Source organism: Sceloporus undulatus, chromosome 1, assembly GCF_019175285.1.
Source record: "Sceloporus undulatus isolate JIND9_A2432 ecotype Alabama chromosome 1, SceUnd_v1.1, whole genome shotgun sequence".
Taxonomy (NCBI): domain Eukaryota; kingdom Metazoa; phylum Chordata; class Lepidosauria; order Squamata; family Phrynosomatidae; genus Sceloporus; species Sceloporus undulatus.
Genome location: NC_056522.1, coordinates 170,525,270 through 170,552,910, shown reverse-complemented (window position 1 = coordinate 170,552,910; position 27,641 = coordinate 170,525,270). Strand labels below are relative to the sequence as shown.

The following is a 27,641-nucleotide window of genomic DNA, read 5'->3' as shown; positions in this document are numbered from 1 at the left end:
GGATAAGTTCTCTCTAATCACGATGTGTGTAAAATCTTCACCGCGATTGTGCAACTTTCCTGGGAAAATGACTGTTTAAACTCCTGATTTTCTCCACATGTGATAAACTCCTTATTTGTTAGGCTTGGTGGGTGATCATGAGAAACAGGGCCTCCTCAGTGATGGTGCCAGCGGAGATTCATCAGCATGCCTCTTTGTCTCTCTGTAGCAGATAGCAGCCAAGTGTTTCAGTCAATGTTGGACACGGGGATTTACTGACTGAAACTATTAGTAGTCATATTAAAGCCAATTTTATTGTTAGTGTTTATTTGTCTTTATCTTTTCAAGTTTTATTTTGCATTTTGAAGTGTTTTTTAACTTCTCTGAAGATGCCAGCCACAGATGCTGGTGAAACATCAGGAAGAAACTCTTCTGGAACATGGCCACATATCTAGGGTTGCCATTTCACGGGAACAGGCAGGATTGGCATGCCTTCTGGGGGTGGGCATGGTCCCTTCCCGCCCTCCCCTAGTTCCCGGGTGGCTGCCCGACTCAGGACTACCAGCCCTGCTTCCTCCCTTTTAAACTGTGCTGAGCCCAGGGAGTGCAGCAGCAGCAGCAGCAGCAGCAGCAGCAGCAGGGCTGGAGTTGGCAGGGGGCGGGGTCTGCTGGTCTGGTCTGCCCCCTATTGGCCAGCCCTCTCAAGGAGCCAGCCCTCTGCTTCCTTATTTGGGCATGCTCCAATTTCCAAGCCAGTGTGGAGGAGCAAGAGCAAGGAGGGGCAGGCATCAGGCAGGCTGCTGAGGGGAAGGAAAGGGGCCTTATTCATGGCTCCCCATGGGGCCATTTTGGGCCTTTTTGGTCTCTGGGGCAGCCTGGCCTGGGGTGGTGTTTCAGGGACGTAGTGAAGGGGGGGGGGGGGTGTGTGTGTAATGGGGGGGGGGGGGGGGGCTGTTAGTCTCCTCTTACGGGCTCCCTCAAGGGCCCTTCCCTGGAGAGGTCAGTTGGAAGATGAGGGAAGTCCAGGGGCTGGGGGGCACCTTGAAGAAAAGGACGTGTGGGTGTGTGGTTTTGTGGGAAAGCTCTGTTGTATGTTGTATGTCTTGGCTTCCCTTCTCTCTTTGGGCAGACCTGGAGAGGAGGGTCAGAAGGCAATGGGGAGGCAGGATATATAGCTATCTCTGCATCCACACTAGAGAAATAACCCAGTTTGGCACTGCTTTTCAGCATCCTGAATCAAGGTTATGGAATTCTGGGATTTGGAGTTTTTGTGGAGCCTTCCTTCCTTAAGCTCCGCACAACAAACTCCCAAAATTCCACAGCCTTGATCCATGATGCTGAAAAGCAGTGCCAAATCGGGTTATTTTGCCAATGTGGATGCAGCCAAAAGGGGAAAACAGTTGAGAGAGACTCCAGTGAGGCAGCTTCCTCTTTCTCCTCCTCTTTCCCCCCCGCCTCCCTCCTCCTCCTCCTTGCTCTGATGCCACTGCCTGCTTTCTCCCCCTCTTCCTCATCCCCAATGCCGTCCCAGCTACATCTTGTCACCTCCTCCTCCTTCCTCTTCTTGTCTTCCCCAGCTCCTTTGTTGCCCCTCCATGCAGGCTTCCTATCCACGGATGGCAAATCCATGGATACGGAGAATAGACTATACACACACACACACGACACCATGCTAAGTGTTAACCCCAAGGGGTTTGGTTATGGAATAAGCCTCTGAAATATGCAAGAGGCCATGTTAAGTAAAGCCATGTTCAATGCCCAAATGTGCTATTTGGAATGGGGGGGAGGGGGGTTGGCCAGAAAGGGAAGAACATTTCTGTCATCTGTGTAGGAATAATGCCCAAATGTCCTCTGTTTTGATCATGCCTAAGAAACATGCATTTATATTTACATTTTTAAAAAATTATCAAAATTTTTCACGTGTCCTCCATTTTTTGTAAAAAAATGTGTCCTACATTTGAAAATGCTGTTCTACATTTGTCCTACATTTGTCCCAGTTTGGAGGTCCTGACTTATGGCAACCCTACACATATCCCAAAACCCCCCAAAAAACACTTCCTGCAGGCCTTCCCAAACTGATCTCCTCAAAATTTTCACTCTCCATTTGTTTAGCTGTACCTACCAGACTTTGATCTCGATTTATTTTATTAACCATTTTATTGGGAATTGTTTTTTAAAGGTATTTTAGAGTGTGAGGGAGATTGGGGAACTAGGATCTAATATGTTCAGTTATGCTTTTATCTACTGATATTCATGTTTGATTTTATTGTTTTTGTTTGCTGTTATCCACCTCGATCCAATACAAGGAGAGGCAGGATACAAATTATTATTATTATTATTATATACATAATACAGAAGTTATTGGCCAGTTACAAACCGGCATTTGGGACGTCCGGAGGACGTCCCATTTTAAAAAAGGGGCGTCTCTTCTAGACGCCCCTGGGCCTAATACGGACTCCGTCTGTACAAGATGGCGCCGGCCCTTCTACATGGCCGGCGCCATCTTTGCGTATCGGACGCTGAGCGTCTGTACGCGTTGCGTCCTTTGTGACGTAGCGAGTGCGCCCCTGGCGCCTCGCTACGTCACAAACGCAACTCTAAAAGAAGCTCCATTTTGGAGCTTCTTTTTCGGTCCGCAGGGGAGCCGTGCCGTGTGGAGGCTCCGGCTCCCCTGCGGACTAACTGGTGGCGGCGGCAGACCGCCGCAAAGCGGCGGTTTGTATCCCGCCACTGTTAGGAAGAAACAATGGCATAAGAGGATAATTTTACATACTTGAAAACTTCATAATTTCAGTATATGAAATGAGCAAGCTACTTACAGGAACACCATCTGCACCAGAAAATCCAGTGACCCCTCTTTGTCCCTGGAATAAGAAAGAAATATGATGAAAAGGATAATTCTTTTGTCTGTTCTTTATGGTCAGTAAGACCTACTGGATTTTTTGCAATTACCACTTCTCCCTTGGGTCCAGTTATTCCTGGTTGGCCTCTTTCACCTTTGTCTCCTTTGTGACCTGGTAGCCCTGGGATACCTTCGAGGCCAGGTGGTCCAGAGGGTCCTTGCTGTCCAAGCAATCCTGGCTGGCCCTAAGAATGACAACAAAGATAAAGCCTCAGGAACTGGTCTCACAGTAGTAACATTTTATCTTGGCAGCAAATATATTCTTTTCTTAATGAAGAAGGAAAGCAGCTATTTTTTGAGCAGAAACACATATAAAAACAATGAAGAAATAAAGAAATCCTTAATGTTGAACTCCAAAATTTGGTATCTTCTCAAACCTTCTTTCATAATTTTGTCCCATCAATCTTGTGGTTTGTGCCACTAGCTACTAATATTTGACATACTCTGTGAAAGGTTTTTGTTATAATCCCAAATCATTATAATCATATTTCCTTCAAAGCTAAGCCAAATTTTTCTGCAAGTGTCATGCCACAAACTCTGAGTTTTGTGCACCACCTAAAACGTAAGTGCCTGACATATACAGTTGGGAATCCTAATTATTATTTATGCTTAAAATATCAGCAACAGTTTTACGATAGTTTTGTATCATGAAACCTGAATTTTGTGCAGCCATTTTGAAGTGTGTATTTGATACCATATAAGTACTGACATAAATGACTGTGTGAATTTTCTGAGCCCAGAAGGCTCCATGGAACACTTCTATAGTTTTTTAAAAAAATAAGTATGTTTTATTGATGTCTACCAAACTAACAAAAGAAACAACAATAAAATCAAATCTTTAAAAAAATACATACAGTGGGACCTCGGTATCTTCGGGGCATCTGGTGTGGACATTCACGTGGATACCAAAATCCACAGGACCTCAATTTCCATTGTCTCCAATGGCAGCATGTGCATGCGGCCACGCTGCCATTAGGGACAACGGAACTTCAGGTGAAGTTCTGTTGTTCCTAATAGCAGCTTGGCTGCATGCACCCACCATCACTGGGGACAACAGGGGCCATCCCTAATGATGATGTGGCCACATGCATGCACCACCATTGGGGACAACTGGGGTTTGCTGTCCGTGGATGCTTAAACCTGTGGATGGTAAATCTGATACTGAGCTCCCATTGTATAAGGGTAATTTACAAATCTAACCCCCTTACCCCCTACAAAACTACCACCAAATTAAACTGTAGCCTCCAGCTCACCAGAATGTGGTTATACTTATCCCTTAACCTCTCCCTCTAACACTAATTTTCTTTATCCTTAATTGCATTCCAAAACTACCCAAGTTACACTTCTACTGTACATATTAACATAGTATCAAATATCATGATATCAAATATCAAATCCCATAGTTATACAGTCAGCCCGTCCCATGCGCGGGCTTCCCATACACGGACTTGAGGTCACACGGACGTAGGGTTGCCATAACCCGGTGGGAGGCGTGGCTGCCCCGCTTTCTAGGGGGCGGTCCCGGTCCCGCCCCGCCCTCTTCAGGTCCCGGGTGGTTGCCCGGCTCCTGGCCCTGCTGCATCCCTATACTGTGATGAGCTGAGGGAATGCAGCAGGGCTGGAGCTGGCAGAGGGCAGGCTCTGCTGCTCTGCCTTGCTCCCTATTGGCCAGCCCTCCCAAGGAGCAGGCTTAGTCAGGCAGGGCCCCTCTAGGCTTCTCCTCCTCCTCCTCTTGCAAGGAAGGGGCTCTGAAGCGCCAGGAGAGCTGCCTCACCAAAGGGGAGGGGCGCCTCAGGAACCCAGCTGTCAGAGAAGAAGAGGAGGAAGAGGCCTCAGCAAGGCTCAGAAGAGGAGGAAGGGGCTGGCACCCGGGAGCGGCAAGAGGGCACCTTCCATGCCCCTCCTGGGCCCCAGGCTCCCCCCAGGATCGCCTCCGTCAGACATTGGAAGCCCCCTCCCCAAGGCCCCCCAAACACACACCCCTCTCCTCTCTAACCCTCTCTCTGACTCCCTCTCCCTCTGTTACCCCACTTTAGCTAAGCCCTCTCTAACCCCCTTCTATCTACCTCCTTCTCTCCATCTAAACCCCCCTCCAACCCCTCTCTATCTACTCCCCTCTCTCGCTAACCCCCTTATTTAATAATAATAACAATAGGATTTATTTATATATTGCCCAATCACTGGGAATCCGAGTGGTTTGTGAAATTCACAGATAGCCCAACTACACAGGCAGATTGGCACTGAACAAGCAGAGCTCTGCTCTGGAGTCACAACAAACTACATTTCCCAGAATTCCATAGCATTGAGCCAGGGCAGTTAAAGTAGTGTCAAACTGGGTTATTTCTGCAGTGTGTATGTAGTCTGAGAGCCCTGCGTAGAGAACGACTTTAGAATTTAAGCCCATCTAACCCCCCTCTATCTAACTCCCTTATTTAAGTCTCTTCTAAGCCCCTCTCTATCTGACTCCTCCCTCTAATCCCCCTTTATCTAACCCTAACCCCATGTTCAATGCCCAAATGTGCTGTTTGGAATGGAGGGGGGTGGTTTGGCCAGAAAGGGAAGTACATTTCTGCCATCTGTCTAGGAATAATGCCAAAATGTCCTCCATTTTGAGCATGCCTAAGAAACATGCATTTATATTAACATTTTAAAAAAATCATCCAATTTTTCTGCATGTCCTCCATTTAAAAAAATGTGTCCTACATTTGAAAATGTTGCCCTACATTTGTCCCGGTTTGGAGGTCCTGACTTATGGCAATCCTACGCGGACGGGAAGCCACATTTAGATGAATGGCATGTGGGCCCATGGCACATACGCTGCACCGCACATGGAAGCACCCCCGTTCATTTAAACTGGGCTTGAGCATGCACAGAATTTGTTTTATGCTGGGGTGTGTGTCTGGAATGGATCCCCCGCATAAAGCAAGGATCCACTGTATATTATCTCATTCTTGCTCCATATATTTAAGCAGTAATACTCAATCTTTTTAAAATCCATCTAAATCTTTTCCATTTGTAAGATTTGTCAATTTGTCCATCTCTATCAGATAATGGACATCCCTATCAAGTTTCCTTGCACACTTCAAATAGATACATCAATTCTTAACTAACCAGGGTTTGTGCTTTCTGAGTATCATAGGAGTTTATCACACGGGAGGAATTTCTCTTAATTTCAAATGAAAAGAAAGTGGGACCAGAATGGATTCACGTGAATTCACTAGTTCAGCGAATTTATATGAATTCGAATTGCGTTTGAACTAACTCCCAATTGCCCGAAAATAGCTTGCCATTGCCCGAAACTGCGTGTGGTAGTCTATCACGCAATAATGTTAAACCCCATGATTGCGTTGGGATTGCCATTGGATTATACTTCCAGTTTCCCTTGTCTGATAAACTCCATAGATTGCTTTAATCCAAGAAATAAAATTTCTTCCAAAATCAATGTTTCCTAAAAATGGAATCATAAAACACCAACTGACATTATCAAATGCCTTCTCCATGTCCAAAAAAAGGGTCAAGGCTGCCTGTTCATCATTGTGTTTTTATAAACATCAAGAATATCTACAACACAGCTAGTATTATCTCTCAATTGTCTTCTAGGCACATTTATCATCCTTTATGCAACTTTAAAGAACACCTTTCAATCTATTAGCTAAAATTGATGCTACAATTTTATAGTCATTGTTCAGAAAGAAAAATAGATCTGTAATCTTTAGGAACAGTCAAATCAGTATCTTCCTTTTAGATCAAATAAATATTTGTACTATTCAAAGACACTGGAATTTCCCTAGAATTTAAAATTGAGTTCAGCCATATGTAAAACCGAGACAGTCTGTTTTAAAGATAAAAGTAGTTGAACTTCTAGCCTTCTTGGTGGCTGCTTCCACCCTCTGGATCACCCTTCCATGGGAGGCTAGGCTGGCCCCCTCTCTCCTTGCCTTTTGGTGGCAAGCGAAAACATTTTTATTTAGGCAACCTTTTAAAAAAAATCACGATGGCATGGTTTATTTGGAGTGTGTGTTATGTTTTAACTTTTGTATGGATTTAATATTAACTGATAACTGTTTTAAATAGATGATTTTAATTGTTTTTAACTATTTTACTGTGATGTTTTGAAATGTTTTTCTCTTGTAAGCCGCCTGAGAGAAAGGTAGCATAGAAATGAAATGAAATGAAATATTATAATTGATTGCAGAAAGACCATCTGGACCCAGAATTTTGTTTAATAGCTTGGACCAATTCTGCCATTCTTATTGGTACATTCAGTCTTGCTCTTTGTTCATCTGTAACCCTTGGAAGATTTTTGATCTTCTAGATAATTGTCTATTCTATCCCTTGGTACTTTCTTCAATAGAGATGAATAATATATATATTTTTAAAAAACCTTCTTTAGAGCTTCTCCATGTGTAACAATAGTCCTGCCCATCTGAATTTTATAAATCATTTTCTTTTCTCTCTCCTTCCTTAAATTATAAACCATTTGACATACTGGCATTTTCAAAATATTTCTGTTTTGTTAATCTTATTTTTTTTTAATCTCACAAGCTGTTATAATTGACAATTGCTTTTGCATCAGTTTAATTTCTGTCTCCAAGACTTTGTTAAAAGGTGTTATCTCTTCCATATTTTTGGTATTTTCTCCAACTATCATTTCCTTAATTCCACATTCTGTTGTGTAAAAAAAAATCCTCTCATGAAAGCTTTACTTGCATCCCATATATCAATTCAGTACCAATTAAAGTTTTCTTCAAAAAAAGTTTTTAGAGCCTTCTTGGTCTTATTCACTACTTTCACATCCTGTAATACAGTCTCATTTAATTTCCAATTGTAAGATCTGTTATTAGTCAATAACAAAACCATCTGTAGAGGATTATGATATGAAAAACTCCTTGGTAAAACATCCACAGTCTTCATTTTGTGACATAAAATCTTTGTTATCAAAAACATATCAATTCTAGAAAAGGATCTATGTCTCTCAGGAAACAAAAGGTATAATCACAAGCATCTCCATATTTAGATCTCCATACATCTTGAAGTTCCAAATATCTGTGTCTCTCTCTCTGTGTAGAAAAAAAGGTGGTGGTGGGACAACTGGCAAGCACCTAAAGGTTGCAAGGTAACATAAAGGACTAGGCTCCTATACCTTTAATAGTTGTGTGGAAGAGGGAATTTTAGCACAGGGAGCTTGTATACCAAGCAACACTGGCTGAAATGTCCTTTTCTATATAACCATTTTAAGTACACAAAACCATGGCTCCAAATGTTTCAATTCCTCTCCTTTGCATGCCACACCCTGCTAAAAGTTTATAGTTCTAAAACCCCAACTTTTTATGAATCCATCTGTATAGATAAGGGACCATCCAAGAGGGGAGCAGCCACTACAGGAATTATACAAAAACCTAATACAGTTCATTTATGGGGGGAAATCATCCTGCCAGAATAACCTGGCAGTTTGATTTAAATATGGATATATCTCAGGGAACCTGGGCAAGCATCCGGTCCTCTTTCATATATAAATCAAGATCGGCAGCTGCAAAAGAGAGTGGTTTAAAAACAGTACACAAATGGTATTTAAAACCCTTGTGTGAAGATCTCAAAGATATTGAAAAATGTTTCACCATACTATTGGAGAGGCTGTAAAGTTCTAGGTTTTTACACACACATGTGGCTCGAATGTCCTAGGATTAATGCTTTTTGGAATGCAACACTGATGCCGATATCTGACATTATAAAACAACCAGTGAAATCTATGATTCTATGAAATTTTGTCCGGCCTTATTCTTGTTATCAGTCTTCAGCAAAGCCAATAATCATCTAAAACACCAGAGACTTGTCATATTCCTAACCTCTGCAGCTAGAAATGAAACTGTGAGATGCTGGAAGACAGGGAATTTGTTATTTGAAAACTAGTGGAAAAGATTCTGGCACACATGGTTGTCAGAAAAACCTTTCTATTCCTTCAAGAACAGATCCAGACGAAAAAAGACACACACATTCATTGAAAATTGGTCTGTTTTTATTGATTATGTCAAGAACAATATATCTCATTTTGCTCCACTTCGCACCAACTGGTTTTAAGAAGGACATCTTGGACACTGATTGTGACAAAATGATCTATGATTTCCCTTTCTGGATTTTTACAACTTTGAAAGAGTGTATTTTCGGGTGGAAATTCTTTTTACTCATTCCCAAGATCTCTTATTTCTATTGTTCGTAAGTTTGTTATTTGATAAAACTTAATAATTTTTTTAAAGTACACAAAACATGTGCTCTGTTTTACCTACAACCATAACCTAAAGGCATCTTTTGAAGATGAAAGGGGTCATCTTCAGACCTATCTATTAAGGCCATGAAGACTGAGGATTGGACCAGGAGCACTGCTTGGTTTTGGGGATCAACACATTCAAAGCCAGAAGGTTAGAGCACTTTTGATGTGGACAGAACCTCAGTGGCCACTGGTGGAGGACTGGACAAAATTACTCTCTTGCTCAGTATCATTCATTGTAACTAGGCTGCTGTGTTGGTAAAATGGGATAACTCCTTCAGAGAACCCCATAGAGGAAGAGTGTGAGATACACACACACACACACACACACACACACACTGTACCAAGCAAGGAAACGAGATTGTGAATAACCATAGCATGTCCTCACAACAATTCTGCTTAAATTAAATTAAGCAAACTCAATTCTGTGGCTGAGCCACAGAGGATTGCTAAATGTGGTATGGAATAGGCTGTTGGCCACCAGAACTGATCAGTTGTAGCCTAGCATAATTGTGTAACTGTACTTGCATTCTATGGCAAGAACTTTTGACATGACTGTTCTTTGTTTTGTCTTTTTCTAGGCCTTTGCTGTAAAGAAATCCGCCTGGGGTTATTGCAAACGATGGACTAGATAAAGAGAAAACAGAGTTACTAAACAGAAAAGAAAAACAAAAACTCAACCCTTCATCTCTTTTAAAAAATTGATTGTCTTTTTATTTTTAAATAACAAGCCTGTAGGTGGCACTCACTGCCTACATTCTTAGCAATATGGGTACAGCACAAATGCACTTTTAAGGAATACTTCCACTAAATTCATTACAGCTTGAATTCCTGGACTGTTAGTAGGTAAATAGGTCAGACAGGGAAGGGAGGTAGGGAGAGGCTTATTCTAGTCTGTTCCAAAGTCTGCCAGCATAAGGTTTCCCCCTAAAATGGTCAGCAGCAAACCGCTTCTTGTTGCCTTATATGAAGGAAAGCAGACATGCCTGGCATGCCTTCTGTATCTCCAAGTGATGAGACTCTTTGCAGAGAATCAGTTTACTACAAAAGCAGTGAGAGGAATTTGATTGAGATGGCAACAGTTGCATGTTTTACAAAATTGGCCAGAAAAATTGATCTAGTGGCTCAATATGTCATTTTGTAAATGTTCAAACAGCAGCTGTCTGCAGAATGCTGAATGGTTGAAAATGTTTACGTTTTTTACAGTTCTTACAGAGTGTTAGACTAGATGAAGGAGCCAGTGTGGTGTAATGGTTTGAATGCTGGACTACGATGCTGGAACCTCCTCTGAACAAATCTTGCCAAGAAAACCCCATGCTAGGTTTGTCTTAGAGTGACTGTAAGTCAGAAACTAAGGCACACAACAACAATAAACAACAACAAGGAGACTGGACAGCAGCTTACGGAGATACTGCTAAAACCTTACAGACCATACTATTAATTTTCACTAGTTACAATGTGCGTTTTTTAAAAAATTATGTGTCTCAGCAGGAAATTCTAAAAGGAAACTATTAAGATCATTGTAGTGAGAGTATCCCACCTGCAGTATGGACTGCAACCTGGACTTTAGGTTGGGAGCAGTCTTCCTATTGGCCGATATTTCTGGGAACGAATATGATTAAAATGGCTGCATTTGGACTAAAGTTGCAGATTCTGGTTTATTCTGAAGCTGTTGGCTACTGTTTTCTGACTCAAATAAGCAAGGGGAAAAGGGGAATCACTGTCACTGTGATTCTGGTCAAATAGAATCTGTGGATCGTGTACTTTCTCAGTGTCTATACTATAGAAATCTACACACTGAGCTTATTTGCCAATACTCCAGAAACATCCAGGATGTACAGAACAGTATGTTTCCTTGCTGCTTTCAGATACTAATCCTACTATTACACATAAAGTAGCAAAATTTTGTCCAGCCACAATTAAACTCTGACAGGTGATGACTTGCACAATGGATTAGTAATTGAACTTCTAGTTGGGCTCTGTCATGATTAGCTGGGTCTGGTCCTCTGACAGATGATTGTCTGTATTTGTATTTTTAAATTTATTTATTTTTAGGAATATAGATTATTTTACTACTTTTATGAGTGTTGGTATTGTATATAGCATTTTGTATGCTATACACAATATGAATACATATTGTATGAATACAAGTTTTATAACTGCCAGTTACAAAAACAGAGCCAGTACCAACTAAGAGGGAGAATGTTAACCAGCATGTTGACTCATTTCAGTAGACAATGACCATACTTCAGTGTGACCAAAGAGGACAGCAATATTATGCACACAGAGGCTCGAAACAGACAGGCAGATGGGGGCAGCTTTCAGTTGCTCCAGAGGCATGGCATTTGCATGACACATGGCCCCGGAGCGCCTGGAAGCTGCCCTGGGGCCGCCTAAGGTGGCCCAAAACTGCCCCCAAAGGAGTGCTTTTTTTCTGCTCCTTGCCACAGTCCATTTGGGACTGTGGCAGCAAGTGCCCTTGGGGCTATGGCTTGTGTTCGCCATGGCCCCAGGGCGATTAGGCTTGGAGTGGCTTCTGGCCGCTTCTGCATGCCTGTCTGTTTTGCCCCTGAGACAAGAATTTTTCCAAAGCCCCGAATTTAGGATTTTATAGTAGGACTTGTAACAAAATATTTTGGTGAATTTCTAAGTCTCCAAAAGGAGGGCTCCTTTTTAGAGTTCCAGCAAGCCACATCTTTTCAGGACACTCCAAGCTGTCAATGGCTCACAAAGAGAATGATTAACTCCTCACACCCAGTTTAATAAACTTCTTCTCCCCAACTGTCACCTTCAGCAGACCTTGTCTTAGGTACTCTCAACACTTCACTGATACAGTGGTGTCACCAGACTGTGCGGGGGGGGGGGGGCAGAGGGAAGTAGCGGCAGTGGCCAGCCCTGCTCCGTGGCCCCCTGCTGCTCACCCCTCATGGCTTTGTCCCCAGCCCGACTCATTCCCAGAAATGAAAGGTGTCCTTCCCCTCCACCACAGCGGAAGGAGGACCCTATCAGAGTGTCACCCCTGCTGTGGGCTGTCACCTGGTGTGGTTTGCACCTCCTGCACCCGCCCAGTGATGCCACTCCACTGATAGAGTAACTGAGGCAGAGGCCTCATCCAACAGGAGATCTGATCTACTGTTCTACATGGACTCATGAGCAGGAGCTCCTCTTATCTCTGGACTCTTTTCAGTCTGTGAGCCTAGCCAATCTGTACAGCCAGTCTTCTACACCCATGGATTTTTTAATCCATGGATTCAAGCATCCATGGTTTGAAATTATTAAAAAAAATGTATGAGTTCAAAAGAGCAAAGGTTGATTTTGGCATTTTATACAAGGGACACCATCCTACTATGTCATTGTATTTAATGGGACTTGAGTATCTATGGATTATGGTATTCATGGGGGAGGGGGGTCCTGGAACCAAACCCCAGTGAATAGCAAGGGCTCACTGTACAATGGACAATGGACAATGGAGAGGATTTCTGGGCATTCTTTGTTGTCCTGCTGGATGGCAATGCAGCACAGGCTTGAGCCTCAAGACACCCAGACAGGGAGGTGGGGGATTTTGAAGTCCCTGGTACCATGTACAGTCATAAACATCTCCTCTCATTCCCCATAGGTATCAATTCCATGAGGAAAGAGAAATAGAAATGATCTGAGGGAAGATGGCCAAAGCCAATCATACTATGACTTAAGAAAAAAGACCTTGGACAGGCTTAAAGGAACATGAAACTGGTTGTGGCCATCTGCTGTCCCTTGAGGAGACAGATTCAGCCATGGAGTGCAGTTTGGGATTGCAGAGTAACAACAGAAGCAATAGGACAACACTAGGCTCAGGAGGAAAACATCTGGCAAGTGAAGGCAGCAGTAGCTGTTGCTGCAACTTTATCATTTAGGGTGTCTCCAGGTAAAATACTACTGCTCTGGTTGGTAAAGGAGGTAAGGCAGAAAAGCCTTTAAATTTTTCCTTCTTAGCAGGGTGGGTATCTTGTTTTTGGTCAGCCAATGATTTGTGACAAGAGGTTCTCCCTATACAAACCCCTGGGGATTCAAAACAAAGCTTGTGAGTGACTTAATCTCCTTACCTATAAGGCTTGCCCTACTGTGAGTATACATACAGTGGCTTGCCCTTCCTCCTAGTAGATATACAATGGCTTGGTATCTGGGATGCTGTTTGAAAGTGCTGCTGAATGATTCATTCTTGTTTATATCTGAGCAGACACGCAGAGGCTAGTCCTGCTTAATTGTGAGTAGGCATAAATTAGTTAAACCCACAATTTTTACTAATGTAATCCCACTGAGTCTGCTATTGGCCCTAGCCACAGATGGTATGTGTCTGTGTTTTACTTTGCACGCATAGCTGTCTGTGTGTTTGTGGTCAGCATCAAATTATGTGGAAACTGCTACCTCAATTTTAGATGGCCCCATTTTACTTCTGAACAAAGAGACACACAAGCACCCAAAATTGCTACTAGACTTAGAGGGGACACATGTCACTGCAACAAATTGTTGCTAGTGGTTTTCAGAAGGGGAATGGGGGGAGAAGGGATGAAAGCGGGAAATGATGCTTTTCCTCCACCCACCTGCCTGGAGCCTTCTCCTGCTGTGCTAAGAGGAATAAAAAGCAGGTGATGTCTTAGGTCTCTGTCTGAGACAGTGAAGACCTGCTGGCAATGAGGTCAAGCAGCTTGGCCTGGCACATGTTCCTATAACAGCTGCAGGACCTTGATTTGCAAACTGTGAGAATTATGGAGAGTGCAAAACAGATAAGTGGTATTTTCATCCATTCTTTTCTCCTAAAACATTCCTATATATTGATGTGGGGCAAGTTATTTTCGAAACTTCCAGAGCACACATCTTTGAAACCCGAGTTGTCTCACTCCAGGACACTTTTTACAAGCTGTTTGGTGTCTGGCCCAGATAATTTCCTCCCCTGCCAATGCCAATGCCACTTTCTGTTTTTAATTAGTTGCCTCCTTCAACACTTCAGAGGCATGAGTTGTGATGCAAATGACATGATGGGCACTTCCTTCCTTCCTTCCTTTTGATGCATTGGCATTGTACAAGAACACTATGAAAGAACTTGTAAAGACTGAGCATGAAAGTTAGAATCGTACAAGCCACTGTTTTACCTATTACCATGTAAGGATGCAAGAGATTGACCGTTAAGAAAGCAGACAGGAAGAAAACCAATTCATTTGAAATGTAGTGCTGGAGAAGATTGCTGAGGATATCATGGATAGCCAAGAAGTCAAACAAATGGGTGCTAGAACAGATCAAACCAGAAATTTCTCTAGAAGCCAAGATGACTAGATTAAAGCTGTCATACTTTGGCCATATCATGAGAAGGGAAGACTCACTGGAGAAAACAATAATGCTAGGAAAGGTGGAGGGAAGTAGAAAGAGAGGAAGGTCGTATGCTAGATGGATGGAGTCTATAAAAGAGGTCACGGGTATGAATTTGCAGGAACTGAGCAGAGCAGTGAGGGACAGGGAATCATGGAGATGTCTCATCTACAGGGTCGCCATGAGTTGAGATCAACTCGAGGATAGACAACAACAACAACAACAACAACAACAACAACAGTATAGCACCACAGATTTTGCACCTTCTTGCTCAACCAGAGAGCTTGGTGTTAGCTGTGAATGGGCAGATATGGTTAGCCATATGTTAAATCAGGCATGGACCTTATGTTTAATCTCCTACCTCTCTGGGTGCCACATGGATAGACAAAAATTCAGAATACCTCTGCTGCCAAGGCAAAAAAACTGCAAGTGGCTGGAAGTCCAAGCCTTTGTGAAAAAATAAGGGCATTTTTAAAATGTTAAATGTAAAATGCAATTGACAAGACTGGTGGCTTCTAAGACAGACAATTCACTGGGAGATTCTCAGAAAAAGAACCAGCCAGAGGAATCTGCAGAGGGTTCAATGGCCCCCAAAACAGCCATGCAGCCCAGGACCACACTTTGCCCACCCCTGTCTGAAAGCTGCCACACATACAAAACCCAAGCTTTCCTCTTATCCACTAGTGCTGATTGCTCTTAGTTTTCTCTCTCTGTTTGTTGACCTGGAGAAGCGCAGCAAATACCCAACACCGAAGGTAGCACCCTGAGACGAGGTAACCTGCATGTAAATGAATGGAACATGAAGTTTCTCTTTCTAGTGGAATGGTTTGGTTGGTCTGGGAGAGGGCAATTGAAATCGCCCTACATTTGGCCTGCAGTAGTAACTAAATTACACGACAAGGCTTCTGTATTTCCGAGAACAGCCTCAAGGATAGTCCTACAGGGTTAGGCAAAGTAGATACAGCAGGGCCTCTCCTCACTGGTGGCCTTGGGACTCCGCTCTATGTGTGCCAACATGCCAGACTCTGGTGTTCGTCCAACTGGCTTCCTACTAGAGGTTTTCAGCAGCTGCTCAGCAGCTGGCAGCCAGGAGGAAATTAGTCTGGCCTCCTTCTACTGGTGCCCATACAGAATAGAGGCTAGCCAGAGCTATCCCCCACCCCGCATTTCCCTGGCTTTTCTCTATTTCCCTATGGAATCTGAGGATCACTTTTACCCATTAGATCAGCTGGCAGATTATTCATCCCATTCAGCCAGGGCTTTCTCTTCACATTCCAAGAATGGAGTGGCCATTTTTATGGCATCCCTTATCTCACACATCATGACTGGTTAACCGTGGGAGACTGAGCAGAAAACAGATATCTGTGAAGCCCTTTGGGGGTAGAGGCAGGACACATTCTTTTGTAGCTCAAACTGCTTCCTGAGTGCTTAAACTTTTCCCAGTTAAGACTCCAACCATGTGTCTCAGTTCCACCTTCTATTTTTGGTCTTTGGTGCACTTTGGCCCAGGGAATCTGACTACACATTTCTCATGGAGTAGGAGGGGAGCCCACTAACCCCCAACCCCCAGCCAATTGAAGAAAACAGGATTGAAAAAAAGACAAAAACAATTTGCTGTATTTATTGATAATACAGAAGAAAGTAGTTCTTAAAACTCTCCACTGGGAGATGGACTCTTTACCAGAAGGGTTCTCCAGCATATACAGACAAGGACAAAAATGTCCATCATGGTTATGATGGACAGAAAGGATGCCCTACCTTTAAGAGATGGAAAAGCTCTAATTTGAACCCAAAGAATACATCCTCATTTGCATCACAGATTGACTTTGTAGCTTGCCGTTTGGATGAGACTCTATCACTAGTTGTGAGGGTGTCACAGTGGGTCTGCCTTGATCCTCTTGGCAGGCTTCTTCACATGCCATAATGTCTGTTTCTTCTCTTTTCCATCCAGAGGATAGGTTATTTATTATTATTAACCTTTATTTATAAAGCGCTGTAAATGTACACAGCGCTGTACATGCAATCTTTTTAATTGGACGGTTGGCAGCAGGGACGTAGCCAGGATTTTAGGAAGGGAGGGGTCTAGACTAAGTGCCACCATTATATTGGGGCTTGGGTGCGGCAGCACAGCAGCACGCACCATTCATTTTTCTAATGGAAGGGGGGGTCTGGACTCCAAGAACCCCCCCCCCCTTGGCTACATCCCTGTTGGCAGGGAAGTTATCTTAAGAAGCAGTGGGTTGGGAACAGAGAGAGACCTGCACTTGTAGGTTTCCAGATCCCCATCTTCTGGCATGGATGCATTAGCCACCTACCCAGTCCGGTCTTACTGAGGCTGGTGTCTACTTCCCGGGGCTGCTTAGAACAAATCCAAATTATTAAGTGACTCTACCAGGGCCTGGCAGCATGAGCTAGCATAAGGGTTGGATGGAATTTTAGTTTGGAAGTGTTTCTGCACTTGTTGATTTCATAATAGAACTTCCATTATGTGTCTCTCTCAATTTGTATTTTTTTAAAAAAATATTCTGCTCTGTTTTCTGTGCTTTTCTTGGCTAGGTTTTTAAAAACAGTAAATTCTGCTGCTGCTTGAAATTGTGTCTTATAGTGTGCCTTCCCTTCTGCTTCCTGTGACTGGCAAGCACTCTGAGTTGCAACTGCTGCATGGCTGCAATGGGTCCATCCCATTAGAGGACATGGTACAACAGGGGAATGGATGGCTAGAAGCGACTGAAGAAGCTACATTCAGCAGGGAGTACTTCCTGTACAACATTGGTTAAGAATAGCATTTGACTCAGCCCAGTCTGTTTTTGGCCCCTTTCCCTATGCCCTTAGCTTCTTCCCTGTTGTAATATGCCTTATCCACCTTACCTTAGGTAGTTTGGTATAAAGGGGTATAAAGGACTCCCTCATATCTGATCCTATCCACAAATTAAAAGCTGCATTGTAAGATCCTACTCATACATCTTACAATACAACATACCAGATTGTTTGCCACAAAAAACAGTGGCATTGTCAGTGGCAGCTCCTCAAAGATGGAACTTCCACCCACATGATTTGAAATTAGTCCCTTGGCTCTGTTTATCCAAACCTCTTTTTAGTGGTGTCTTTGCCTAAGAATTAACTTGTTAATGGCTTTCTGCTGCTTTCAAATATCTGGAACAGCATTTTTTGTTATTAATAAATGTATGTCATTATGCAAAGGGATCTTAAAGCATCTTAGAGACTAAGAGGAAGTTCATCAGATGCATCAGATGAAGTAGACTTAAGTCTTTGAGCACACGGCTGGTAAAAAGTGGCTGGGGGTCGCTGTGGACGCTATCAGGCTGGGACTGTGGCAACCATATGGCCCGCTTCTGAAGTGGATTGCTACTGTAGTCCCAAGCCAGCACCACCAGGAGCCGGATTATAACTTCTCCTTTTTGATCCAGTCCATGGGACCAGATCATGGTGCCAGAGTGCCTTCTGGATGCCTTGGGGTCATGCATCACTTGAACACCACACTCTCAAAGCAGCCAGTTATTTGGCCTGTGTGTTTCAGGTCTATAAAAGCTTATGCTATGAACTTCTTTCCCTAAATTAGGGATTTATCACATGAGGCAAGAAAAGAAGAATGTTAATAGGATAAAAGCATTTTTGCCAGGTATTTATCACACGTCATGTATGACCTGCTGCTGCCTTGCATTCTATTCGTTACTGTAGTGCACCTTTTCACTGACTGGCAAAACATACCAATAGGCTCTCAATCTCGCTGCTAGCATTCCATTCATTATTGTAGTGCACCTTTTCATTGATGGGCAAAACCTGTCAATAGGCTCTCAATTGTGCTGCTGTTCCATTATTGCCTTTGTGCAATACATCTCTTCTATTGTAGTTCTGCTTCTAGGCAGTTGCATGGTATGAGAGGACATGATTCTGCTCCTCCCCTCCTCTCTCCCCTCCCTTGCAGAGATCTGGGGGTCAAAGCTGGCTGCTGTGTGCACATTCACATGGCAGCTAACTTTGTGAAAAAGTTGGCAGCCGTGATTGCTCGTTCCACCATTCCTCCTGGAAGGCAACATCTGAGGAAAAGTGTGAGAAGAAATGATGCTCAACAGGTATGCCTACATTCTTAAACTAGTGTGATTGTCGTGGAATAGCAGGTTGGTGTGATAAAGTCCTTAATTTCAAAGATGCTACAAGATCCCTTTGCATACTGATCCAGACTAAGACAGCTATGTCTTTGAAATCTATGGCACAGTACACATGGCACTAATGCGCCATGCTGGCGCCATACTAGGGTTAAGGGACAATGCAGCAACCGCACAGTCCCTAAGCCTAATATGGCATGGCGCTGCCATTGTTACGTAACACCACGTGGTGTCTGTATGTTGCAGCGTTGCACTTACATAACTTTTTTGCAGGTTCTTTTTCCTCCGCAGGGAAGCCGCCCGGTTTGGTGGCTGCGGCTTCGCTGTGGAGGAAAAAACGCCACTGCCACTCTGGACACAATCTGAGGTATGTACTGGGCCTATGCCACATTATTATTATTATTATTATTATTATTATTATTATTATTATTATCTTTTATGTACCTCATGAGGTTATGGCCCTGTAAAATGATCTAGAAATAATACAGATAGGTTAGACAAATGTGGCAACACTTGGCAAGGAATTGAGAATTAAGGGATGTGTCAAGATCATTCAGAAACAGTTGTATTTATTTTCCTGTGTATGTAACTCCCCCGACATAAAATAAATAATGAATTTCATTTTTTTTAAAAGGAATTTTAGGCGGGTTACAAACCGCCATAAAGTACGCGCTCCGCGCGTACTAGGGTAAGGAAGGGCCGTATTAGGGTTAGGAAGGTTCTTACCTTCCTGACGGCCCTTCCTCCCAGTACGCGCAGAGCGCGTACTTTTTTGCGGTGCCCATCCACATGGGCGCCGCCATGTTGACGTACTGGACGCTGTGCGCCCAGCCGTGTCGCGGCGGAAGTGACGTCGCGATGGCGCACTCCACCCCTCGCGGCGCCACTTCCGCGTTCAAAAAAGGAGCGGCATTTCGCTGCTCCTTTTTTGCTGCGCAGGGAAGCCTCGCGGTCTGGCAGCTGGGGCTTCCCTGCGCAGCGAATGGCGGCGGCGGGAAAACGGCCCCTTGAGGGCCGTTTGTAACCCACCTTAGTTTCATTCATTTGTATTATTCTAAACTGTCAAGGCAGGAAGAGTCTCACAAAGTTGGTCTAATGACCATGTCATTTACTCTTCATTTAAATCAAGCTGTCCAGACATATGACATTTACTTGAAGAAAATGGAATAAATTCCAGACAAATGATTCAATCTAAGATTGCTTTTTGAAAAAATTACAAATAAGGACATAATTGCCATCAAAATCCTCATAAAAGTCCCTGCAAATAAAGCCTCTCTACCAAGTTCCCAAAAGCCACATTCTTGTTTGTGAACTGTAAACTGAACAGTTAACCAAACAATATTAGAAGACTTTTCCCCTCATGATTCACTCCAGTTTGTCAGCTATTTCCTCAAGTCCTAGATTGTTTGCTATTTACCAAAAGTACACTCACTGATGTTACCAGTTTGAACATTCAGAGGATTTATCTTATTTTTCACACCGCAAAACATATAAAATGTTTTGACCACATTTAAAATCACATGGCAAAGATGGGTGGTTAGGGTATATTATTCTGCCTGCAAAGGTAGTGCTACCTCCAGAAATCTTGGCTCGTATACCTTAAAAAATTACAGTTACAAACCAGGGACTAATACGTACCATCTCTACCAGCTGGAGCTCTGTGAATGTATGGGGCCTTTCTCCCAAGGAGGAAGCCTATGCACAACCTCTGGATTGCAAATTAACTGACAGGAATTTAATCAAAATTATTTTCTCTGCAGGATATAGAACTATTGTTCAGAGATGCTTCTCGAACCACCTCTAACTTTCCTGCATAGCTTGCCCCATTGCTCAACCGTGCAAGAACAAAATGTGTTCTCCTTTAACCAGAACCACTTGCTTTTTAGCTCCTTGGCAAAGAGGTCAAACAAGGTTGTATTCTATCACCCTACTTGTTCAACGTGTATGCAGAAAACATTATACACAGAGCAGGTTTAAATTCAGATAAAGGAGAGTGAAGATGGGAGGAAGGAATATTAACAACTTAAGATATGGAGATGATACCGTACTACTAGCAGAAAACAACAAAGACTTCAAACAATTACTAAAGAAAGTCAAAGAAGAAAGTGCTAAGGAAAGTTTAATGATGGACATTAAGAAAAACAATTACGTAAATTCAATTTAATTTAGATAATTAAGAAATAGAAATAGTAAAAGAGTTCCCCTATCTTGAATCAATCATTGATCAGAACAGAGACTGCAATCAAGAAGTCAGAAGAAGACTAGGATTGGGAAGTGTAGCTATGAAAGAACTAGACAAGCTCCTGAAGTGCAATTATATAAAACTGAATGCTAAAATTAGGTAGTCCAAGCCATTGTATTTCCCCATCACCATATATGGATGTAAGAGCTGGACACTGAGGAAGGTTGAGGAAAGGAGAATCAACTCATTTGAGATGTGGTGCTGGAGAAGAGTGCTGAGGATATCATAGATGGCCAAAAATACCCAACAAAAGGATCATTGAACAGGTCAGGCCTGAACTCTCACTGGAAGCCAAGCTGACCAAATTGAGACTTCAGACACATCATGAGAAGGAATGACTTATTAGAAAAGTCAATAACACTAGGAAAGATGGAGGACAGTAGAATGAGTGGAAGATGACATACTAAATGGATAGACTCAATATGGATAGACTCAGTCAAAGAAGCTACAACCCTTGACATGAAGGAACCGAGCAGAGCAGTTGAGAACAGGGAGTCTTCGAGGTGCCTTGCTCACAGGGTCACCATTAGTCATGTCAACTCAAAGGCAGTTATAACATATAATTCAAACTGTGTCTGATTCATTCACTGATCTCTATACAAACCAGATCTATTAATATCTAAAACTTTGGAAATGCTCCCAATTACATGGTCCACAACTGGAAAAAGAATAAGTTGTATTTTAAAAAATAGAAAATTTTGATATTGAGTATTAAGATTAAGTGGTGTTTTTTAAAAACTCAAAATAAATTAAAGATGACATCCTTGCTTCCAGTTGGTTGCATTTGCACTCACTAGGTCCTAACCTGGGCTTCACCACTCAGAATTAAATCCAGGGAAATATTTTCTCTTCTTGGTTCTATGACAACTAAGTGTCCTATGAGTGCATCTAGAAAGTCTTCCTCTTTGTTATTACTAGGACATGCATTGATCTAATCAATTTAAGGTAGACTAATTCTATTTTTTAATGATCTCTGACCATTATTACCAACTCATCCTATTGTTTTTGGGTAGCTCTCACCATTTCTGATCACTGACCATGCTGGCTTTATGAGTTAATCAGAATTACAACTGAAACTGTATTACTTAGTTAGAATTAAAGTTGGAACAACAGAATTATAATTAAGGTTAAAACTATTAATATACTGCAGCCATCTTGACACAGTTGACCATCCCTACTGTAATATATATTTAATTACATTTTTTGAAAATGAATCAACATATAACACCAAAACTAGTTTCAAAACGTTTCAAAGCTATTGTAAAATACTGTTGTTATAGACAATAGACTGCTGTTACTACTTATGCCTGATCTAGCTCTTTCCTTGTTAATCCATACATTTACTGATTTTTGCACGTAAGAGCAAATTATTTTGATTCTTTGTATTAAGATGAAAATATATTAAATATTATAAAACTGTTAGGTATCTGTCAGTAAAACTATGATTCCTGTTTAGGTGCTCCATGGGAATGTCTTTATGAACTGTTTTGGGTTTGCTTCAATTTAATAAAAGGTGGGAGGCATGTGGTTACATTTTACATAAACAAATGTGTTTGTTGTTTGGTTTTTGCAAGTTCTTAGGGAAAGGACAACAACTTGGCATACTTTGTAGGCTGTAATAAAAACAGTTGAAACTGAGTGACCAGCCCATGTATTTTAAAGTATTTTTCTGTCTGTGTGGGTGTGCGCTCAAGACTGGGAATGTTCAGGAAGTTCAACACAGATGTTTTCTTTCAGTAGGCGTTAAAGACCCCAGTAACTGCATCTGTTCTTTTTGTTGTTGTTCTTTGGAGAGTTTTGAGAACATATTTTTTTTGCCTCAAAGCACTGATCAATGAAATTTGCAAAATATGCCTCTTGTGAGCTTGTAATCTAGAGGTTATTTAAAAAAGAAAAAGAAAAGATAAAACAATTTTCAAGGATATAATAGTCACTACTTAAATGGGCTGTGTAAGACACAGGAAATGACTGTGTATTTCCTTTCAACAAAATTTCCTGACCATCCTGTTTTAGACAGAAGGGCTGCCATTCTGTTGAAAAGAAGGAGGGGTGGGAATATGCTTGGAACGTTGTTGTGTTGTGCAAAGAAACTACTAATATGTCTGTGTAATATATTAAAAAGCTGGTTTTGTGAGACTTCTGTGTCAGAGAGCTCTGGTGCTACAACAAACTACAAATCCCAGAATTCTATAGCATTGAGCCATAGCAGTTAAAGTGGTGTTAAACTGGATTATTTCTGTAGTGCGGGTACAGGCCAAATTAATAAAAAGTGAATTCCAGGATCAAAAGAATTGAATAACAGATAGGCCCTGATTCAAAATTACTTAGTAACTAGATATGTCTAGATATGTGGGAATCTCCAATTTTAAAATTTTCATGAACTACAATTGGCTAATAATCTTCAGATCTCATTTAACATCTCAAAAATGTAGCCTCCATTTGGATATCTCTCCTAATCAATCTTAGATTTTCTCTGAGGCATAACAGAGATGTATTTATTCCAATTATTTCCTTTAATTCCCCCCATATATATTCATAATCCATTCTCTTAACAGTCAAATGTAATGAACTGTTAGTTCCAGTATAATTTCTATAGCGTTACACTAGGCCTATCAAGGGAAAATATATTAATTAATCAATTTTAATTTATAGTAATGTTATATGTGAAAGTACAGTAGATGGCTACTCCTTTATTGAGCCAATGTGATAGCATTTTAATTACCAGATTAAGATGATAACTATCATAAGAATTAAAATTCACAAAACTGTTCTTGGGTCTAATGCAAACATCATTGTAAGAAACATCATGCTTGTTCAGATAGCAGGCAATGGCGATGAATCTCTTGAGGAACTATCACTCACAGGCAGATTCCAAACTGAAGTGCCACCTTCAGGTCACTGAGAGTTTTTTTGAGAAGGTAAGGTGGCCATATTGGCAGGAAGGGAGTTGTGGTCCCCTAAAAATAAAATATCCCTGTGTGGAAATAGTACTCAAAGTACTTTTTTTGAATTTCATTTCTTTCTGACCCCACTGCTTACACCCTGCAGTCTTCGCTCAAGTATGTACAAAACCTGCCAACTAAAATACCTCTCAGTGCAACTGATGAGGTGGGATCTGGTGTTCAAAAATTTATGCTACAATAAATGTGTTTGTCTTCAAGGTGCCACAATGTCCATTGTTGTTCTTTCTGTTTATGAGTAAATGGAAGCTTGTTTTTCACACTTTTGGTTGTTAGAAGTGTTTAAAAGCATTTGCTCACCAATTCATACAAATCCCAGAAAAAATATTTAAAATCCAGATGGCTGCATTTTATTTGCTCTCTAGATAGTTCTCACTTTGGTTTCTACCCACATTCAAATTACATGCAATACAAGCATGGAACTAATTCCAGAGTTGCAGGATTCTCACAGTCTCATTGGGACTACTCCAAGTCAGGAAGAATTTTAATGAAGCATTATAAGAAGGTTGTTGTGTCATTGTATGATTGTTGAACTAAATGCCAAAGGAACTCCATCAAACACTATTTTCTCTCAGGATCAAATAAAACATTGTTTTGTTCTTCCAAGAAACAGCTGGATTGGGAGGACATATCTTGCTCATGCATGTTAGTATCTCCAGGTGATTGTTCTTCAATTACTCGGTACTTAATCATGTGCTATGTTTGTTTCCACAGGCTACTACCCAAGAAAATGCTACGATAATGTTTTCCTTTAGTAAGAATGGATCTAATCAGGCAAGAAATTGTTGCACTTATTTGTAATGAATATTTCAAAAACGTAAATTGACTATACCAAAAATATGGCTATATGAATATATTTGTCATTTAGCACATTTTAGAGAGGTAGAGACTGAACAAGCAAATGTTAGAAATGAGACCTCTGGAGAAGAAGGGAAGGCCACATGTCCCTTCTAGCACTCCTCTAAATTGGAAACACTGCCAGTGCAGATGGAGCAAGATGGCTCCCCTGTAATTAGAGTCACTTTAAAGTAAAATAATTGTCCCCTGTGTAAGGCAGGATGAGAGACAAGTTGACCATCCATGGAGGCAAGGACATCTGCCCAGTCCTTCTGCCAGAACCCTGTGCAGCCATACTAGTACCTTGGACGCTGTACTGCCACTGCAGCTGGGAAGATGGATGCTTGGAGAGGAAGATGGAGCACGGAAGGATAAATCACACTTCAGAGTGTGCAGCCTGCTCCTCGAAGGCAATTCCGGAGGAAGTAATCTTTCTGCCGTTCCTAACTTCCCAAGGGTGAGCCAAGCTGGCACTTTCCCTCTGGAACTCCCCTTACTTCAAAGAATGTATTTCTGCTCTGATGATAGCCAGGTGGCCCAAGATTGTTTTGACTTAACTAGTCTGCCAGTGTGGTAGCAAAAGAAATGAGAAGGAGTAGCTGACGTTCAGAGTAGCTGTCATTTTTTCCTCACCAATCTGGATAGGAGAGGATTAAAAAGCACACAGGACGTGGGACCACAAAGATCACCTTCCGTCTACGGTCATGAGAAGCCATATGCAACCCATCACATGGGTTATCCTCTTACTCTGATTTATTTACTTCCACCAAGGCCTGCTTGGGCAGAAGATTTTTTAAAGGTTGACAGTAACAACAGCAAAGACGATGGCTAAAGGCTTCTTGGTGGAAATTTATTACAAACTGGTGTGTTTCCATTTTCAAACAACCATAGGTAAGATCCATTGTCTCAGCTCCTTCTGGCTACCCATATTTTAATAACTCTTACATCATAGATGCTTAAGGCTTACATAGTTATGGAGAAGGATAACCCTCTTGTCCTCAGTTTCCTTTTCACTTGTAACCAGGATCATGTTTCTGCTAATCCAAGTGGCACATGAGGAAGGCCAGATCCCAGGGCTGACACAAACAATCAGATTTCCCATTCAGTGTATTTACTAAGGGTCCAGGAAAGAGAAGCTCAGGGACAGATGGCATGATGAAACTTTGCTAATTTTATTCCTATGTATGTGAATTAAAAAACTGCAAAAGCTTTTTCTTCACTGGTCAAGATTGTGAAAGCTCTTCCATATTTTTCAATTAATTTGCATACTTGGGACCTTTTTCCTGAAAGATGCATGTATTTTGAGCAAAATATATTAATTTTATCATTGCAGTTTCAAACAAAAATAAGTTTTGGGTCTTTTTCTTCTCATACAGTGGAATTTTTTTTTAAATAGCACGTTTTGTTTTTTGTTTTTCAATTGAGGGCCTGAACAGACAGGCCAAGCGACTGCTTCAGGTCACTTTGGAGGTATGATGTTTAAATGACACACGTATCTTAAGAGGCCAGAAGTTGCACCAAAGCTGTGCTCCAGTCCCTAGGACTGGAAAGTGGCTTTGGTGCAGCTTCCAGCCTCTTAGGATGCATGCATCATTTAAATAGCATACCTCTAAAGTGACCTGAAGCAGCTTTATTTTGGCCTGTCTGTTTGGGCTCAAAGTTTACCAACATGTTGAGACATCCTTTAACAAAGACAGGAAAAATTGTAAATAATCTCAACATCTTTAGAAATAGAAAGTTGTCTCTGAAATAAACACACCATCCATTAATTAACCTTATCAAAATCCTAGGAATAACGCCACAAAGCGGGCATTATTTAGGAAAAGAGTGACTGTGGTTCTTCTTGGCATAGTTGTATTTAAAGATGAAATGGGGCCTTAAGACAAATAATATATACCTCAGAAAACTTTTTAAAAACTAAGATTCTTTTACAATATATATGTGTATTGTTACAGCAATGAAAAAACGGGTCAACTGCATAAGCTCTCCTACACCATTCCAATCCACTCCTCCTTCAATGTTCCCACAAAAAGGCTATTCATTTGCAACCACTTGAAATAATTATTCCAGACTGTTTTCTGTCATGTTTCACATGCTTCACTCTGCCTCTTATGACATTACTTTCTAATAACAGCTGTGGAGAAATAATGCTACCCCCCCCCCCCTTACTAACATGACTGAATTAGCTAGATTGCCTAGAACTCTCACACAGCCAAAACAAGTGTAACCACATTGTCTGTGATAACATTTTGAACAGGTGGATGCAGATTCCCCCCCACTTCCACAATCTCGCTATAAATGGAACCAGAAGAGATTTGGACACTTGACTACAAGCATCTGAATACTCTCTCTTCCCTTAGTGGCATTGTGATGTCCTGCCAGGACTGACTGAATCTCCCGCTGCATTTTCTCTCACATTGGATCAGGCCATAGTATGTTTAGTGTAGAAAAGTTCTTTGTATTGGGAGGAGCTGTAGGATTCCCCTGCATTATTTCCAGGTTTGGTTTGCCCTTTCCCAGCATGCTCTGTTGTAGCTGGAAGCTTTTAGTTTGGAGCAGTCTTTGCTGTGAGCAGGCAGAGAGCTGTCTTTTTGGTGGCAAACAGGCCCAGACAGCTGGAAAGGGCATTTCTTACACTTTAGCCACTTTAGTTACCAATTTAGCCAAATTAGTTACCATCAGCAAGTGAGAAAAGGAATTCAGGAGCTAAAAAAACCCTGCACCAGCTCCATTGAGTGAGGAGAGCAAACCAACATCAGACCCAGAAAGATGACATCCGGAAGATTGCTGAAACTGTAAAGTATCTTTTATTTAGAGCTGGGGAGGAGAAAACTCTTTATTTTTGTCCTTTAAATTAAATTTTCCCCCTTTTGAACTTTACATTCAGCTTCAGAGCCTTTTGGGGTAAAGAGTTTGATCTCACCAGGGTACCGGCGTTGCACACCCAAACCTGCCACCACCTTTAGTTGGGTGTGTCTTCACAGGT

The 27,641-nt window shown here is 41.8% G+C and overlaps 1 protein-coding gene across 1 annotated transcript in view; it reads right to left on the bottom strand.

The window, feature by feature from the left end:
• Positions 1–27,641, bottom strand: part of COL4A2 (collagen type IV alpha 2 chain) — a 225,032-nt gene that overhangs the window by 116,680 nt on the left and 80,711 nt on the right. The window contains 2 exon segments of the mRNA XM_042445762.1: positions 2,799–2,843; positions 2,932–3,066. Coding sequence (XP_042301696.1) covers positions 2,799–2,843; positions 2,932–3,066 — 180 coding nt within the window.